This window comes from Melospiza georgiana, chromosome 9 (assembly GCF_028018845.1).
Source record: "Melospiza georgiana isolate bMelGeo1 chromosome 9, bMelGeo1.pri, whole genome shotgun sequence".
Lineage (NCBI taxonomy): Eukaryota > Metazoa > Chordata > Aves > Passeriformes > Passerellidae > Melospiza > Melospiza georgiana.
This window is the reverse complement of record NC_080438.1, coordinates 27,101,062-27,119,969: the sequence shown is the minus strand read 5'-3', so window position 1 is coordinate 27,119,969 and position 18,908 is coordinate 27,101,062. Positions and strand designations below refer to the sequence as shown.

The window sequence follows — 18,908 nt, the reverse complement described above, 5'->3', positions numbered from 1 at the left end:
GGAGTGTCTTTTAATGAGTGCTTGCTTGCTTTTCAGCAGCTGTTTATCATTTCTGTCTGCTTCTTGTGTTGTTCCACATGGCCAGTGATTACTGAGAAAGCCTGGGTGAGACACCCAGGGCATTGTGAGGGAGGTGGTGTTTGTAGGAATGTCTTTGAAGTCCGTGAACCTTCACTTATCTTTTCCCCAAGACACACCTGCAATAAAAGAAATACCTCATAGCTGAGCCTTTAACCCTTCACTTATGCCCCACTAGCTCCACACAGCTTCATGATGCCAATTGTCCCGATTTTTACACACACCACTTCCTTCTTTCCCCGTGACATTTTGTCTGAGGAGGACAAACTCCCATTTTGCATTTAGGTGCTACCCATTGACAATGGGTAATTACTTCATTCTTCTCATTTCATGCTAATAAATCTAATCCCTGCCTTGAATGAGCAGCCAAATGTGAGAGTCGAGACTGGGTGCACTCTTCAGCCTGAGGAGTTTCACACCCACCTCTTCTGTCTCCTCGATAAACGTCCTCATGCAGCTCTGTGGGCTCATGGGAGGTGCTCCTGCCCCTCCCTGCTCACAGCTGTACACCTTCTCCCAGGGTGCACGCTGCTCTTTTCCCTGCCAAGTGCCCCAGCCCCGCTGAAGCTGCAGTTCAGGTGCCAAAGCCCTTCCGTGCTGGCCTGGGCTCAGGCTGCATTGCACAACCCTCCTTTGTTGCTCCAGCAGCGTCTGTGTGCCCTCCCTCACCCACATCACTGCTCAGGCATTTCCCTTCGGAGCCCTCCTCCTTGGGAACAATGGCCAGGATTTCCTTAAATCGACGCAGTTTTACCTGTGTTCCATTATCTCTCCCCCACCAAATGATAATTGCAGATTAATTAGCATACTTAATCAGCCATACTAACGTGTAATTACACCTAGATTTAATTATTCCTGTCTGGTCTAAACACTTGTACAACACCAGATAAACTTAACTCTAAGAGAACAACATGTTCCCATTACATTTTTATGGCCAGCTTTTGTTACTGACATTTTCTGCTCATCTCAATTTCTCTGCTGCCTCCAGGGTTTCATTCCCTGCTCGGGTAACACCTCCAGGTTTTCATTCTTTGCTATGGTAACCCTTTTTCAGACCACTTCTCTGTGGAGTTGTGGTGGACCTGGAGCTACTCAGGTGTGGTAGCACCACCCAGAACAGGTATGTGCAACTCCTCTGGGTGGTAGCAGAGTTTGGGAGGATGTGTTTAACCCTGAGTGAGCTGTGTGTGCCATCACACCTTCCTTGGGAGCATGTGCAGGATCTGGCACCTTCTTCTCATGTATGTAATTTCTCTAAAGCCCCAGCTGAAAATAGTTCCTTGCTGCTCAATTGCAGTGTCATTGCCACCCCTCCTTTAAGTCTCTGTGTTCAGCCAGGCAGAGAGAGGATTCCTGTCATCCCTATCTATCCTAGGGAAATTCCAGCAGTTTGTCTCTCTTGTCCTTTGCTCCTGGGCCTCCCCAGCTCCCATCCTGTGAATTGCAGGCTCCTGGATGCTCCTGAGGTTCCCCCAGTTTGAGGAAGGAGCAGGCTCAGTGTGCCAGCAGCAGAGCCACTCACCTCAGCAAGTGATCCAACAACAGGGGCACACCTTAACCAAAGGGAGCCACACTGCAGGGCAGGGAGGAGGACACAGCATCCCCAAGTCTCCTCCATAGCAGGCCATAAAGAGCTGATTATCCCTGCAGGCTTGAGCCCACTCACCAGTCCCCTCCTGCCAGCTGCAGAGAAGGGCAGCAGTGTCACAACCTCCCCACTCAAGTGTAATCTGAACGTTCCCCACCAATTACCAAGATGTCTTGACCTCTTTCAAGCTGCCTGTTCCTCACTCAGCTGGATAAAGGAGAGAAGCCATGTGGATTCCTGCTGATCATCCCTAGCCAAGGTGGACTATTTCAGACTAAAGCCTTCCCTGTCTGCTTTGAGCCCTTTAGGCTTTGTTCTGGTTCTCCATGGGGAAGCTGCCAAGATGAATACAGCTCCAGGAATGGGTACTGAGGGAAGGGCTCCTACCTGCTCTGGCTCTGCAATGTGCTGCTGATGCTGCTAGAGGAAAAGGTGGCTTTTAAGCAGAAGAGTATGAATTTTTGAGGATACAAGGAGCTCCTGGCACCTAAAAGGACTCAAACCCAGCTGCCCTCATCCATGAAGTGCATCCGCTTGCTTGCAGGTGAAACAGAGCAAAACTAATGGGAAGGGTTGTCCAAGCATCCCTTGAAAAGGGCAAAGGCCTGAGGATGCAGGCAGAGGCAGTGTGGGCACTGCTGAGCTCCTGCCAGGCCCACCTGCCTGTGGGCAGCGTGTGCTCCCTGCTGTCTCACCAGGATATTTTGTGAAAAATCCCTTCACCAGGATTTAGTCTCCTGGCAAGATGACAAGCCTCAGCTTCTCCATATTTTACTCCTCTGGAATGTGATTTGGAGAATTGTTTAGCCAGCATGTGAATTGTTTTTTAATTAATGGCCAATCACAGCCAGCTGTGTTGGACTCTGAGTCTATCACGGGTTTTTATTGTTCATTGTTGTTTAGCCTTCTGATGTCTTTTTCTTTAGTATAGTTTTAGAATATATAATATAATATAATATAATATAATATAATATAGTTATAATATAATATAATATAATAAATGTAATATAATTAATATATAATATACTAATCAGCCTTCTGAGAACTTGGAGTCAATTCTCATCTCTCACCTCATCCTGGGACCCACAACACCACAACCCTGCTGGCTGCCAGCACATCCTGTGCTTCCACCCCAGGCTGCTCCCAGCTGGAGCTGGGTGTCCTGGACCATCCTGTGCAAGGAGCTGCTTCCCAGTGGGCACAGACAGCCTGGGAGGTGAGAACAGCCACCCCACTAAATCCAGCTGCCCCCACACATCCAGCTCTGCCCTGGCTGCCCGTGTCCCCAGGACTGCCTGCAGCCACACAGAGCTGACAGCTCTGGTCCCCAAGGGGATGGTGGCAGCCCTTGCCATGGCAACCATCACCGTGGCACCCAGCATCTCCATTCCCCAGGGAATGTCTCCTCCCCTGGGCAGGCAGGGCTGGAAAACAGCAGGGAAAAAACAAAGTGTTGTCTGCTCAGAGGGAGCTGTGGAAAGCACCCGAGGGTTACCCCAGAGGGAGCCCCTGCACCTTGGGTAGCTGCCAGGCTGCAGGGGCTGTGCTGAAATTTTATATTCCCCAAGGGGCAAATCAAATCCACTGGGCATAAAATCATTGTCCTGCAGTTCCAGTAACATCACTGGAGGGGATCAAATCGGTGAGCCAGGAGTGTGAGCCAGCACTGTGGGGTCACAGACCCTACAAGTTGTGTAGGAGCCTGTCCATGGGCAGGGGGGATGTGCCACTCGCCTGTGCCCACCCCGAGCCCAAACTGCAAATCCTCTGCAGGATGGAGAGAGGTTTGACCACTGAATGACTTGGCCTCTCACCTGCCCTGACTTCTCTTCCCTAGCCCTGCCCTGGTGCTGCCTGGGGGTGCTGCTGGAAAGGGAAGAACCATTTTCCACCAGCCCAGTGGCTACTCTCACTCTGACCCCTTGATGTCTTTGGTGCTGTGCCAGGCACTGATTCAAGCCAGCTGCTGCTGCCTGCTTGGTCTCTCATTTATCCTCTCCCCATCCTCAGCGTTTTCCCTCCCGGAAATCCCTCGGGGCAAGGAGGGAGGCCCCAGACAGGAGCTGAGCCCCTCCCGTGCGGGGCACGCCTCTCCCGGGCCACTCTTGTGGCCCCAGTGCCATAAATCAGCCCCAGCAAAGCAGCAGGGGAGCAGTTTGGTGAAAGGCTGCAGGGACAGCAGTACCTTTATTAGGTTCCCCCAGCACAGCTGGAAAAAATAAGGAGCCCAGACAGGCTTTCAGGCACATAACCCCTGAGCTGAGCCCCGCACTCAGTCCTGTCTGCTGATTTAATAAGAGATCAGCTTTCCCCACAGACCACGTCTCCTGTGCAGCCTTAAACCCTCCTGGTTAAAACACTGCCCCGGAGAATCAATCCAAGATGGTTTTGTCCCTTTGATCAGCACAGCAGGTAATAAGTCACCGATGGAAATGCGTTTCACTTCTCTGGCTCCAGCAACAGAAATGGAAACCCCTCTGTCCCGAATGCCTGGTGAAAATCTCGCAGTGCCTGGGGAGATGGACAAAGGGGTTTGCAGAGTGGCTCTGGGGTCCCCATGGACACACAGCAGCACCTGGGTGTCCAAGGTGTGAGCAAATTCCCTTCCCACAGGATCCATCCTGGTCTCCAGCCTCACAGACAGCCACGGCAGTGCCTAATTGTGGTGACAAACACGGAGGGAGAAGTGACTGCCTGACAGAACCAGGGCAGGCTGGGCTGGGAGCTGCCAGGAAACCTGGGCCAGATCCCAGCAGGAGCTGCTGAGGGACTGCCTCAGGTCCCTCTGGGCACACGGGGTGTTGGGTCACCCGGCAGAACTGGCTCAGCTCTTTAATGACTTTAATGCTTCTAGATAACCTGGAGCATAAAGATGTGCTCTTTAGTTCCTTGCTTTTGCTCATTTCCAGCCCTCTGTAAACATGGGGATTTCACATTATGAAAGAAATGTGAAGATTTCTTCAAATCCCATTTTTAAAATGAGGATTCATTCTTATTTCTCTATATTTAAAAAGGATTATTTAACTCTTCTTTGAAGTGCTGTCTCCTACTCCAGTGGAGTACTTTGCTTTACTTTCAGGGACCCTTTTTGTCCTGTCCTGGCTCTGTTCACTATTTTTTACTGTTACACGAGGGCAGGCACTGTGCAAGAACTGTTCCTGCTGGACAGAACTCCTGGGCCAAGCTTGGAGTTTGACCTGGATGATGCCATTCCCAAAGTGCAGCTCCTCAGGGACAAACAGAAAACATTTGGCATTGAGTGCTCTGAGCAGGTCATTGCCCTGCTGTGAAAAGTGCATATTTTATGATTGGCTTTTCGCAAATATTAAAATGAATATTATATGTATTATGTTAGGAGTATTAATTATTATGTATTATGTTAGCTGTATTAATTTTTAAAGTAGTGTGTTAAATATAATTTAGGTTATAACAACGTTAAAATATGCTATATAAGATACTTTTTTTTAAAGAAGGGACTCGCACCAGATAGCAGCCGCAGGACACCTGAATCTTTCAGAGAAAGAGAATTTATTGCTCCATTATCAAAAGAAACAAACTTCTTCCCACCTCGCTCAGGTTTGAAGACACCGTCAGGATTAAAAGAAGCTGACACTGACCAGACAGAATTTGAATGGAATTTATGCATCATGGATGAGATGTATGAATATGCAACAGGCTGTTGTCTTTAAGGGTTAATCCTCTGTTAACGTGGGTTCTTTTTCGGGCTTGAGCTGCCCAGAAAAGGTACCCAGACTTCCGTAACTCTTTGTTTGTATTGTCTCGTATTGTCCTAATCGAAGCTGTCCAAATTATTGTTACTCTAATTATACTGCTATTTTTATAACCATTTTATTACCATTAAACTTTTAAACTTTTAAAAACAAGCGATTGGCGTTTTTCACACCCCACGACCAGCGGGGGCGGATGGAGCTGGCAAAGCGCTCTCTGAGGTGATGAACGCCACATCTACCAAGGGCAGGACGGACAAATGGCCACTGTCCCTCAGAGCCGGCGGGACGGCAGCGAGTTCCACAGCAGCAGCCTGTCCCAAGAACTAGCACCTCCTCGGCTTTCCAAGCCTTGGAAAGGCGTCCTAATTAGGAAAGGACGCCCAAATCGTGGTGGTGGCATTCCACTGTGAGTCCAAATCCTGACGGTGCCATTCCTGTGTGGGCCCTGTCCCGGTGCCGCCCACCGTCCCCTCACGCTTCAGCCGCTCCTCCCGCCCGCCAGGGGGCGCCCGCCGCGCCCGCCGGAACCATAGAGAGCGGCGCGCGCCGCCCAGCTCTCCCCGCGCGCGCGCGCGTTCCGCCCACGTGACAGGGAGGGGCTTCCCATTGGCCGCGCCGGCGGGGCCGGGCGCGCGCCCCCCGCGGGTGTAAGTGCGCGCGCGGGCGTGCGTGTGCACGTGTGCGAGTGTGTACAGGTGTGTGCGTGTGCAAGTGTGTGAGTTCTCAGGTGTGCGTGTGCACGTGTGCGAGTGTGCACGTGTGTGAGTGTGTACAGGTATGTGCGTTCTCAGGTGTGCGTGTGCACGTGTGTGAGTGTGGGTGTGTGCACGTGTGTCAGTGCTCAGGTGTGAGTGTGCGCTCAGGTGTTCCCCCGCGGCATCCCCTCCTGTACCATACCCCATACCTGTACTCCCCGGAAGGTGTTCGCTCCCGCGTGTGCAGCCAGGTGTGTGTATGCGGGTGTGCCCATGCCGCGTCCGTGTACCTGTGTGTCCCGGAAAGCGCGCAGGGCGGTGTGAGCGCTGTACAGCGCTCGGGTGTTGCCAGGGTACCTGTATGTGCATACCTGTGTGCGTGCCCAGGTGTGCCCGTGCAGCATTCCCGTGACCGTGTAGTGACCTGTGCATCCCGCAGAGCGCTCCCCTGTGCGCCCCAGGTGTGTGTGTGTCCGTGTGAGCTCTGGTGTCGGTGTGCCGGTGCCCGCAGCCCCTGACCCCGCTCTGTCCCGTGTCCGTGTAGTGACCTGTGCATCCCGCAGAGCGCTCGGGTGTGTGTGTGTCCGTGTGAGCTCTGGTGCCCGTGTGCCGGTGCCCGCAGCCCTGACCCCGCTCTGTCCCGTGTCCCTCCGCAGCTCTCTCCGTGCCGCCATGGAGGCCTTGCTGAGGAGCTGCCGAGTCCCGGCGCTGGGCGCCCGTCACGGCGGGGCCAGGGCCCGGCATGGCGGCACCGCGGGCAGGGCCCGGCGCCTGCTGCTCTCGCAGCTCTTCCAGCCGCTGGCGCTGCCCACGGGCGGCCAGGCGGGCTCGGAGGGCCGGCCCGGGGAGCCCAGCTGCCGCAGCCAGCGGCTGATGCTGCAGGCAGGGCTCATCCACCCCACCAGCCCCGGCTGCTACTGCTACCTGCCGCCCACCGTGCGCGCCATGGAGAAGCTGATCAAGCTGATGGACCAGGAGATGCAGGCCGTGGGCGGGCAGAAGCTGAACCTGCCCAGCCTGTGCTCGGCGGAGCTGTGGCGTGCCAGCGGCCGCTGGGACCAGATGGGGCCGGAGCTGTTCCGGCTGCTGGATCGGCACAAGCACGGCTACTGCCTGGGCCCCACGCACGAGGAGCTGGTGACGGCGCTGGTGGCCTCGCAGAGCGGCCTTTCCTACAAGCAGCTCCCGCTGCGCCTCTACCAGGTCACCAGGAAGTTCCGCGACGAGCCCAAGCCGCGCTTCGGCCTGCTGCGCAGCCGGGAGTTCTACATGAAGGACATGTACACCTTCGACAGCTCCGAGGAGGCGGCTCGGCGCACCTACGAGCAGGTGTGCGCCGCCTACTGCCGCCTCTTCACCTGCCTGGGGCTGCCCTTCGTCAAGGTGCGGGCGGCCACGGGCAGCATCGGCGGCAGCACGTCCCACGAGTTCCAGCTGCCGGCGGACATCGGCGAGGACAGGCTGCTGCTCTGCCCTCAGGGACACTTCGCGGCCAACGTGGAGACGCTAAACACGGAGCAAACCTCATGCCCCGAGTGCGGGGAGAAGCTCAGCGAGACCAAAGGCATCGAGGTGGGGCACACGTTTTACCTGGGCACCAAGTACTCCTCGGTGGCCAAGGCCGTGTTCTCCTCGGCCGAGAACAGGCCGCAGCTGGCGGAAATGGGCTGCTACGGCCTGGGCGTCACCCGCATCCTGGCGGCCTCCATCGAGGTGCTCTCCAGCGAGGACAGCATCCGCTGGCCCAGCCTCATCGCGCCCTACCAGCTGTGCTTCATCCCCCCCAAGAGGGGCAGCAGGGAGGAGGAGGAGGGAGCGGCGCTGCTGGAGCAGGTGTACGATGAGCTGGCCCAGGCGCTGCCCCGGCTCGCCGGTGACGCGGTGCTGGACGACCGGAGCCAGCTGACCATCGGCAAGAGGCTGAAGGATGCCCAGAGGCTGGGCTACCCCTACGTGGTGGTGGCTGGCAAGAGGGTCTGCGAGGACCCCCCGCTCTTTGAGGTTTGGGATCAGAATGCCGGCAAGGTTTTGTTCCTCACCAAAGAAGGGGTCATAGAGCTGCTGAGTGAAGTGCAAGTGCCTTGAATGGCTCCTCTCTGAATCCATCATGTCTGCTGCAGTGAGTTCATCTGAGCAGTCCTGGTGATGGCTCTGGGTGAGCAGAGGCAAATCCAGCTCATGTCAGAGCCAGCCACGGTGTCCTGCAGGTGCGCCAGGTGCTGAGGTTGAGCTGGAATCAGCACACATTCCACCACAGGGCTGGGGACGTTCCTCCCTCTGGGTACAGGTCCCTGGGAGCTGCTTTTTCCAGCACTTGTAGCCTCATGTGGCTGTGGGAGCACTGGCAGGGCCATCCCCTCACTGCCTGGCAGGGACAGACTGGCCATGGCCTCTGTCAGGAGCACAGGACAGACAAAACTGCACAGGGGGACAGGAGGGCTCCCCTCACTGCCATGTTCTCAGCATGAAGGATTCTAAGAGAGACAAAGGAAGGCAACTTTCCTCTGTTTGCCGTGGCAGGGCTCCTATGAGGAACTGCTCGGTGCCATCCCAGCAGCACTGACGGGACAGGGAGCTGCTTGGAGGGGTCACCTCACCCTGTGCCACAGCTCCTTGGTCTGAGATCTAGAGATCATGAGCAACACTGTAATAAAATCACAGAATCATTTATGTTGGAAAAGGCCTTTAAGATCATTGAGTCCAGCCATTAACCTGATCTGCCGAGGCCACCACTAACCCGTGTCCCCAGGTGCCATACCTACTGCCCCTTAAACCTCTCCAGGGATGTTGACTTGACTGCATCACTTCCCTGAGCCGTTCCAGTGCCTCACAACCCTTCTGATGAAGAGCTTTTTCCTAATATCCCTGCTGGGCGAGGTGGGGACGGTGGGTCGAAAGGAGTGGGGCTGATGCTGGTGCCAATGCCCGTGGGATGCCAGGGCGGGTCGGATGTCGGGACTGATCGAAAGGAGCGGGGCCGGGATTGAGGCGGGGGAGGGTGGGATGCCAGAGCAGTGGGATACCGGGGCGGGTCGGATTCGGATGCCGATGTCGGTCGGATGCCGGGGCCGGTACCGGTGGGATACCGGTGCGGGTCTAACGCCGGTACCGGTGGGATGCCGGGCGGGTCTAACACCGGTACCGGTGCGATGCCGGTGCCGGTGCCGGTGCCGATGCTGACGGGAAGGAGCGGGGCCGGGCCTGGCGCGGCAGGCGGGGCCGGGCGGCACTGGGAGGAGGAGCAGCGGCAGCATGGCGGAGGCCGAGCAGGACGGCGTGTCCGGAGCCCCGGCGGCGCCGCCGCGGTACCGGGGAGCGCTGCACCCCGACACGTGGGAGCAGGTGAGGCGGCGGGGCCGGGCGGGGGGCCCCGCTCGGGGCGCTGCATGCCTGTCCGTCTGTCCGTCCGCCCGCAGGAGCTGGAGGCCATCCCCATGTTCATGAAGCGCTGCCCGGCCGAGATCGACGCGGCGCGGCAGCCCGAGCTCGCCTGCCTGCAGTCGCTGCTGTTCGACGAGGAGCGGAGCCCCGCGGGTGCGTCCTGCCCTGCCGTGCTCGGGTGAGCCGCCACCCCCAACCCTGCCCCAGCCTGACCCCCTGCATCCCCGCAGAGCTGGCCAGCATGTACAAGAACGAGGGGAACGAGTACTTCAAGGAGAAGGACTACGGGAGAGCGCTGGCCGCCTACTCGGAGGGGCTGCGGCGGCGCTGCGGGGACGCGGAGCTGGACGCGGTGCTGCTCACCAACCGGGCGGCCGCACATTTCCACCTGGGTGAGGCTTCACACCGCCGGGAACGCGGCTCCAGGCTCCGGAGATGCTGCTCCTCCCCGGCTGGCGTTTGCTTTCTGTTTGTTTTGGTTGTGTGATGGGTTATGGGTGGGAAGGAGGCGCCTTGAAGCCTGGAGAGCTGGCTCGCTTCAGCACATGGATGCGTGCGGGGTTTGTGCTCTGCTCCTTGCAGCTGTTACCTGCTGCTCGAGCCTTGCCTCCAGGACAGGGCAAAACCACTGGGTTTTTTAGGCTGTTCAGAAATAGACTAGTTTGGGTTAGAATTGATGGATGACCTTTAAAGGCCATCTGGTCCAATCCCTCTGCAAGGAGCGGTGACATCTTCAGCTAAAGTTTGTTCAGAGCCCTGCCCAGCCTGGCCTTGAATGTTTGCAGGATGAGGCTCCTAGCACCTCTCTGGACAACTTCTGCCAGTGCCTCACCACTCTCATTGTCAAAAATTTCTTCCTTATATCTAGCAAAAGTCTACCCTCATTTAGTTTAAACCATTGTTTGGTGATCTTGGAGGTGTTTACCAACCTTAATAATTCTGTGATTCTCTTACAGCTACCAGCATCCTACCAATAGGGAAGGTGTTCTGGCCCTTTTAATGCTGCTGTGTGTTGCTCACACCACATTATTTACCTCTCACCTGTATGATTGATCCCTCTCCTTTCACTTCTTGTTCTTAATTTGCTGGTTTTTACCCTCCTCTCACCTCACAGTGATTGTAGGAACAGTGAATTACAGGGTCTCTGCATAAACCTTTTTGTCACCTTGGTGTCTGGTTGGATTTTAAATACAAGTGGAGGTTTTAAATAGATTTTAAATACAAGTGAGCACTTTTACTTGCTTTGCAGGGAACTACCGTTCTGCTCTAAATGATGCTATCCAAGCCAAAAAGCTGAAGCCCACCCATCTCAAAGCCATCATAAGAGGTGAGAGTTAAAGCCGGTGCTGCTGCATGGAGCAGGAGTCCTTTCCAAATGCTTGGCTGATGTTATTTTTACTGATTGTGCTGCTATTGTTACCAGCCCTGAAGCAGGCTGTTGCTGCTTGTTGCCTTGTTTCCTTGAGTGTTTAATAGTTGTGTTTATAAAGCTGAAATTACTGTGAGTGGGCATCATACTTTGTTTCTGGACAGAGTTCATTTCAGAAAGGGAAAGCAGTTACTGGAAGAGATCTCTTCACTTGTTGTTGCTGTTTCTCCCCAAAAGAGAGCTCTGCCTTTTGCTTTGCATTTTCAATCAAAATGTCTTTTTGTTCTTCATCTCCTATATCTATCAGAGTCACTGTGGAGTACAGGATAACTTTTCCTGTTTTCCACAATACTGTTCTTTTTACCCACTCCATAGAAATCCCCCTTTTATTTTTCCTAACAAGCCAAATACTGAAATGTTAATTGCAATGATAAAATTTTGTAACAGACACTTTTAGCATAATTCTGCTGATTTCTGTGTCTAGGTGATAGAAGAACTGATTAAATACTTCAAATTTTCTTCTCAACTGACCTGCTGGAAATTTGTGGTTGAACATGACCACACAAGACAAAGATGTTTAGTACAGAAGTGCCAGACCTAATGTTGTCTTTATAATCACCATTTTTATAGTAGCTGTACACTGACTCCACACTGGAAATTTAAAATATTCATCCTTCCAGGAGCTCTCTGTCACATGGAACTAAAGAATTTCGTGGAAGCAATAGCATGGTGTGAGGAGGGCTTGCAAATAGACTCAAAAGAGAAAAAGCTTGTGGAAATGAGAGCTAAAGCTGACAAATTGAAGGTGAGGATGAAGGCAGCCTGGCATGTGCAGTGCTTGTCCCTTTGGGATCCCTGGAGGGGTTTCTGTGCTGTGTGGATCCCCAGGCAGGATGGAGGGGTGCTCCCATGGGCTGTGTGTGTTGGGATGTGCATGGGGAAGGAGCTGGGGGGGACCTTCCTGGGGACCCAAACTGGTTTCTCCAGAAGGAGAAAATATCAGGGAAGAGCAGAGGTGGGCTCTGACCTGCTCTGTGTGGGCACTGATGGGCTCTGACCTGCTCTGTGTGGGCACTGATGGGCTCTGACCTGCTTTCTTTGGGCACTGATGGGCACTGACCTGCTCTCTTTGGGCACTGATGAGCACTGACCTGCTCTGTGTGGGCACTGACCTGCTCTGTGTGGGCACTGATGGGCTCTGACCTGCTCTGTGCGACCTCACTGCATCCTTTTCTTATCTATAGAAAACTCAGGACAGGGATGCCAGGAAAGCAAAGGTGATGGAGAAAAAGGAGCAGTGTCAGAAGGAAGTTTTGCTTGCAGCAATAAAGGTGAGTCGCTGAGAGGGGCTGGTTTTGTGTGGTTTGGGGTTTTTTTTAAGAGCTCTCTTGTTTTTCTCTAAAAGTTGGATCTCATACATTGGCTTTTGAGGGCTAGAGCAAAAAAAAAATAGTTAAAATCATGATTCTCCAGGACTGCATGGCTCAAGCCCCAGCTTCCAGCTGTCTGTATTTCAGGTAACAACTAATGCAAAATACAGTTCCAGTGTTAGGAGATGGGCTGAGCTGTGTGAGTGCTCTGGCTGCAGCATCACATCAGCACAGTGAACCTGGCTTTCTCTGCTGCCCACAGGCATTAATTCTGTGGAAGAATAGAAGATAACTGTTCAATAAGGTACAGGAGAGAATCAGTCCTGGATCCTCTCCTTCCTCAGTGAATGTTTAAACTGCATTAAAATATTTGGGGCTTTTACATGCAGTCAGATCTCCTCTGCTGTTGCTTTTCCAAGGAAAAGAGTGAGCTTTCTTCAGTTCTCTGAAAGAGCAGATGTTCTCAGGAGCTGGTGTGTGCAGTTGCACCCTGTAGTGATGCCTGGCAGGCCCCAGAGGAAAGGATTTTAAATGCATCCCTTTCCATGTGTGTTCTCAGGCTCTTCTCTCCCCATGTGGGTTCCTCTGGATTCCCAGCTCTCCTCATTTGTTCATGGAAACCTGGCTGAGGTCCTGGGTTCTACTGGGAAGTATCAGACCAGTCACCTGAGTCTGATACTGAGGGAAAGCTTTGGAGCTGACTCATTAACAAGAGCAACATCATTTGACCTTTTACTGACTGCTGATTTTTCGTTCTTATTCTCCCCACCACAACTGTTGAATTTTTAGTTGTGTTTTGGTATTTCCCCTCCATCCCCTCCAGGAAAGAAATATCAAGCTAATCCTTGAGCCTTCAGATGAAGAAGAGGAAGTGTCAGGTGGCCTGGCTGAGATGTCCTTGGATGGGTTCCACCCTGGCAGTGCCACAGGGGCCAGGGTGCACCTGGATGCCGATGGCAGCCTGAGCTGGCCTGTCCTCTTCCTGTACCCTGAGCACGAGCAGACAGATTTCACTGTGGCTTTCCATGAGGGCTCCAGGTAAGTGCTGTGCCAGCAGCGTTCTGGCACTGAGGAGGTGTTTGAGCAGGTGAGAGCAGGCAGCAATCCAACACTGCCATGCTGGAGCAGCCCCTGGTGTCTGATCACACAGCTGACCCTGCTCTGCAGCAGGAGGCTGCACTCCATGGCCTCCTGAGGTCCTCTCCAACCTGAATTATTGTGTGATTTACCTGGATTTATGCTGCAGACAAACACATTTAGCCAGGGTGACTGAAGGGGCTTGCAGTGCAATTACTCAGGGCAGTAATTAATTAGTGACCAGGGATACCTGTGACCACACATGTGGATTTTAGAGATTCATTAAGGTGCTGTTTCAAAGCCCTCCAAATAGATCTCAGAAAAAAAAAAAAAAAAGATAAACTCAAAAATTATGAAAAGCTTCCAAAGGGGACCTCTCATAACCAGCAGGGACCCCAAAGTTCTCCTCAGGGCCTCCAGCAGATCTGAAGTTCTGCAGACCTTTCAGACTGGCAAGCTCAGAATTCCACTCTCCTTGATGTTAACTTCAATTTCTTACCTTATAGTCTTGGAATTTGTAACTTTTTGTTTGTTGGAAGACATATTCCTCAGATCTGTTAATAAGTTTAGGACTTAAAATAACAGTGCAAGCAGGTTGGTGATGTTGTGGTACTTTTATTGGTAGTGTTCACTGTGCTTTTTTGTGACTAAAGGAAGTGGAAATGGATTGTTAGGACAAACTGGCCTCCCAACACTCCTCAAGTAGCAAAATAAAGAAACCTTGGACACACAGACATATTCTCATCACTCTGATATGGTGAAGCATGGGACTGTCAAAGGAAAATCCATTTTAGACAAAATGCAGGGTGTTTATTTGACAGCTTTTTCAGTGTGAAAACGTGAATTAAAAATAATTTGTTGTCACACTGCTCAAGTTTGAAGCCAATAACCTGAATTACAGGGCCTTGGATTTATTGGGAAAGTGAGTATGAAGGGAAGGAACTATTGGTGATCTAAACTTACTTTCAAATCTGTTGTTTATTTTGCTAATGTATTTTTGCCATCATTCAAATGCAACTGTACAAGTTACTGGAGCTGAGCACTTTGGCTAAGCTGACCAAGTGTTTTTTGGCTTTTAGGTTTATTGATCATTTAATGGTGATGTTTGCTGAGTTACCTCCTTGGGATTTAGAAAAAAAGTACCTTCCCAACAATCTTGAGGTGAGAAGTTTGATTTTCCTTCAATTTCAGGGTTGTTGTGTTGTGGGTTTTTTTTATTTCTGGAGTGAGAAAGTGCACAGCTCTGAGGATATGAAAGTGTTGGCATCTGTTTACCTTGCACAGATGTGAAACAAGAGAGCTTAAACTCCTCACTTATAAATTCAGACATTGTCTACATGTGCTGACAGAATTCACTGATGAAAATGGAAGTTGTCTTCCAGTTACATTGTATTTGACAGAAGGTATTTATAGATATTGCTTAGATTCCATCTTTGCAACAATAATTAAGATTTAAATAATCAAGCTGATAGGTGGCCTGGTTTTTTAATTGCATCGTGGAGTTGCTCAACACAAATATGAAGACATTATTTTAAGAATAATTTCTTTTCAGAACTGAGTGGAGTTACTTGAGCACATAATCAGATCTAGATAATATATCTCTATTAACACTTTAGCAAAGGAGGGTTGTGAGTTGGTGCAGCAGGTTTTGATAATTTTTCTGAAGTTGTACATGGAAGGATAGGAATGTTTGTTTTCATTTTCCACCCCAGTGTCATCTGTGCCAGGCAGCAGCAGCACAGCCCTGTGTACAGTGAGCAGACAGGTCCAGAAGGACAGTGGCTGTGTGCTTTTCCAGGTTAAATCCTGTGTGTATGTACAGTCTAAGGCACCACTGCTGGATTTTAATCTCTTAAATCAACTCTGTTTTGTTCAAATACCTCTGAACCCACTCAGTTTATCTCATAACATTGCTGCATTTCACCTGTTGAAATGCTGCCCTTAGATTTGGGTTGGTTGCCTGTAATGCATGGGAACAGCCTGTGTATTTTGCCTCCCTGCTGCCACTGCCAGGAGAGCCTGAGCTGGTTTATACAGGGAAAACTTGGAATTCACACAGAGCAATTTCTGCCTTGCTGAATTTTGCATCCAACAGTCGGGTCAAGCTACAGAGGTTTGATAAACCCCAGCTGATAATGGTGTGCTGTTATTGGGCTTTCAGCAGCTTAGTGCTTTCCTTCATGTACCTTAGGCATTTATTAACCCCCCCCCCCCCAATGTTTTTTTTCCCAGCTCTATTTTGAAGATGAAGAAAGAGAAGAAATGTATGAGGTGAACCCAGAGCACACACTGCTACAAGTGCTGCAGCACGAAAGGTGAGGCTCTACCTGTCCAAGTCCAGGGGAAAAAAGGCAAAAAGTATGAGCTTTCAGTCCAGTTTGTTCTTAAATAGTCCTAACTCTTCTCTGACTTAATAGTCCTGCCTCTTGAAGGTATGGATTTTGTGCCTGGCTTGAGCAACTTACATGTGTTTTCCCCCCCAAAAAAATGAACAACTCTTTCCAGGCATGAATGGAGATGGGAGAGGGAGCTGAGCAACACAGAAGAGCTATTCCAGATCCCATCTACACAATACTACTTTAAAAAAAAAAAAAACAAACCAAAAAGAAGAAGGAAAACAGGCAGCAGCCTGTAAAGAGCATGTTGAAGGTTAACAATGCTCTCGCTGTTCACGCTGCTGCGTGAGCAGCCCCCGGCACAGCACGCAGCACTCCTCTGCTCTGAAACTGCCTTTCAGGAGTTGGGCTGCTTTTGAGAGAGAAGAATTTGCTGTTTGTGAAGCCACAAAGTTCCTGTGCAGCATCTCATAGCTGGCTGGAGCTGCTGCTCAGCGCGGGGAGCTCGGTCTGTCGCAGTGGGAGCGGGATCTCTGTCACCCCATAAAACTCAGCAGTGCCCAAAGGCCCTCAGATTCCAGGCTGTAAGGGCAGCTGCAAAAGAGCCCTCCTTCCAGAGGGAGAATAACAGCTGACTTAATTAAAAGAAGCTGTTGGGAGAGGAGTTGATTCATAAAACACTTCTCCTCAGATGTGCTTAGCCCTGGCTCCGAGAGGCTCTGCTAATCAGCACAGAATCTCATCCCCAGCCTTTGGAGGGTCAGTCTATATGGAGCTGGCAGGAGTCACTTGCTTTGCAGGACACTGGGCCAGCTACATGGAAGCCAAGGACTCCTTTTGATCTTTGCAGGTATTTTGTAAAGGCCGGGACCCCGACAGTTTTGGTGTTTGCCAAGCGTTCTCCTTTCTCTAAGAAATACTTCTCTAGCAAGAAAGTGCATCGGCTGTAATGAGCAAGAAAGAAACGAGGAATCCTGTGCAAGAGGTTGCTGTTTGTTAGCCCAGCTCCAGGCTGCAGACTTCTGCTTCAACAAAAATACCTTGCACTCTTCAGGGGCGGAAAATAATCTTGGCACACAGGGAAGCTTCCAGGGGAGCAGCACAGGAGAAGGAAGGGCTAACATGAGGGGATTATTTGTTTAAAAGGGAACCCAGCTGGCTTGCAGAAGGTCTCCTCTATGATAGGCTGCATGTGGTTTTGAAATAAACCTGAAGCAGTGCCAAGCACTGGCTGTGGTTGCAGTAAGAGCAGCTGGGAATGTTCATCCTTACCTGAGAACATCACAGAACTGCTCGGGGGTGGCTGTGGCTGCTGGGGTTCAGCAGCTGGGGCCTGGGGAGGTGCCTGCCTGTTGCAGCAGGGTGGATGCAGCCAGGTTCCTGCTGCTGCTTTGTCCCTGCTTGGCTGTGCTGCTGGCCAGGCTGCAGCAGAGCTCTTTGTTTGGAGCAGTGTCTGACTGACCCTTTTGATACCTCACTGAATGTCCTACAGAACCTGGAATAAACATGCCTATTTTAAGTAGATTGACTTCTGCCTAATTAATGGGACAACAGTTTGTCTCACCTTGTGAAATGCCAGAGAATGACAGACACTGATTGTGAACCCCAACATAACACCTTTATCCATTACATTAACAGGCAGGGTCTTCTGGACTTCTGTATTAGCGTTTGGCTTTTAATCAGAAGTAATTCTCAGTCTCTCATTTCTTTCTCTTCCGCAGGAATGTAAAATGGCTAAAGCACACTGTAGCTTTAGACACGGGGCATTAGAAAGCTGTTCAGCCATAAAACACTCCTGCTTCCATCACAGAGGCTGGCTGCAGGCAGCTCTAGAGAAAACATTTCCTAAATTTCAACACAGCAAGAGTCTCCACCCGAGGATGCTGCAGTTTGGTGCCCAGAGCCGGGGCTGCTTTGCAGCGAGGCAGCAGGGGCTGGGCACTGTGCAGCCAGCAGCTGGCAGCGCCCTCAGAGGGCAGAGAGCTGGGCAGCCAGGTGCCGCAGGCTCAGCCCGTTGCACAGGATGCACAGGAGGTTGCAGAGCGAGGACAGAGCGTGGTGCAGGGCGAAGCTGCGCGCCAGGCGCCGGTACGCGGGGTCGGAGGCGCGGAGCTGCCGGCGGGGCTCCCTGGCTGCCAGCCCCAGCTCCTGCCCCAGCCCGTGGCTCTGCTCCACCCGCTGCAGCTCAGCCACCAGCTCCGAGGCCGCCCGCCCGAAGCACTGCGTGTTCAGCACCGAGGCGGCGATGCACACGAGGAAGATGATGGTCTGCAGGGAGCAAGGCCACCCCACATGTGGGGGGTTACATTTCTCCCCCAGGCCCCCTGGCTCACTGCAGTTTGGGTGCTTGTGGGCTTCTTTAAACTGTGTGTGGGTCTCCATGGTTTGCAAGCCAGCCAGAGGAGCAGAGGAAGGGGTTGGGGCTGTGTGTGGGGAAGGGGGAACATACCTGGGTCTTGTGCTCCTGGCTGAGCTGCTCGCTGGGGTGGGACATGGCAAACAGGGTCAGGCTGAGGAAGGCACAGGTGGAGCTGATGTGGAAGTAGTAGGGGAAGAGCTCGCGCTGGATGGAGCCGAAGGTGTGGCGAGGGAGGTGCCTGCTCATCACAAACCCTGCAAAGGACCCGGGTGAGTCCTGGGGCAAAGCCCCCTCCCCGAGCCACCCCCCGGGGCAGAGAGCACAGCACAGCCCAACCTACCGGCCACGAAGGTCACCCAGACCTGCATTCCCCAGGAGGTGGAGAGGACGAGCAGGTGCAGCAGTTTGATGGCGTTGGAGGGCCCCGTGTCACTTGCCATGGCGTGCTGGATGGGGACAGGTCCCGTCATGTCAGCCGGGTCAGCCCGGATTCGGCACCGAGCTGTGGCTGCTGCTGTCACCTTGCTGCTCGCAGGGCAAATGCAGTTCAGGTTCCCAAACCTGCTTACTCAGGGAAAGCTTTGGAGCTGGCACAGCCCCGTTCCTGCCTCACCACCACACACCCGACCGGGCTGCAGAGCTGCTCTTCAGTCCCCTCGTATCTCAGGGCAGGGCTCTGCGTCAGCACCTGCGAGCCACATGCCTGGGGTGGACTTTTGGCAAAGTCCAGCCAACGCCCCTCTGACCCCTGGCAGCAGGAACCGGCACAAAGTCAATAAAAAGGGGAAGAGAAAAGCTGGGCAAATTCACCTGCCCATGCCATGGCCATCAGAGGCCTCTTGGCCAGGGGGAAGTCTCCTTGTTTAAAAACAGAACTGCTTCTGCACTGTTTAACAAAAAACCTGGGGGCTCAAAGAGCAGGGG

The 18,908-nt window shown here is 52.5% G+C and overlaps 3 protein-coding genes across 3 annotated transcripts; 2 read left to right on the top strand and 1 right to left on the bottom strand.

Moving 5' to 3' along the window:
- The first annotated feature begins 5,983 nt into the window (after window positions 1–5,983).
- Window positions 5,984–8,772, top strand: PARS2 (prolyl-tRNA synthetase 2, mitochondrial). Its single transcript, XM_058030016.1, has 2 exons — window positions 5,984–6,044; window positions 6,749–8,772. Exon 2 carries the CDS (start codon window positions 6,765–6,767, stop codon window positions 8,175–8,177), a length of 1,413 nt encoding a protein of 470 aa, XP_057885999.1. The 5' UTR covers window positions 5,984–6,044; window positions 6,749–6,764; the 3' UTR covers window positions 8,178–8,772.
- Window positions 8,773–9,317: 545 nt separating this feature from the next.
- On the top strand, window positions 9,318–17,147 carry TTC4 (tetratricopeptide repeat domain 4). Its single transcript, XM_058030064.1, has 10 exons — window positions 9,318–9,434; window positions 9,509–9,626; window positions 9,704–9,865; window positions 10,723–10,800; window positions 11,523–11,647; window positions 12,087–12,173; window positions 13,036–13,250; window positions 14,369–14,450; window positions 15,522–15,604; window positions 16,476–17,147. Exons 1-10 carry the CDS (start codon window positions 9,345–9,347, stop codon window positions 16,573–16,575), a joined length of 1,140 nt encoding a protein of 379 aa, XP_057886047.1. The 5' UTR covers window positions 9,318–9,344; the 3' UTR covers window positions 16,576–17,147.
- An 89-nt stretch (window positions 17,148–17,236) lies between these two features.
- TMEM205 (transmembrane protein 205) lies at window positions 17,237–18,454 on the bottom strand. The gene is made up of 3 exons (XM_058030513.1): window positions 18,325–18,454; window positions 18,075–18,238; window positions 17,237–17,893 (listed from the first exon to the last, which is right to left on the bottom strand). Exons 1-3 carry the CDS (start codon window positions 18,452–18,454, stop codon window positions 17,594–17,596), a joined length of 594 nt encoding a protein of 197 aa, XP_057886496.1. The 3' UTR covers window positions 17,237–17,593.
- Between the last annotated feature and the right edge of the window lie 454 nt (window positions 18,455–18,908).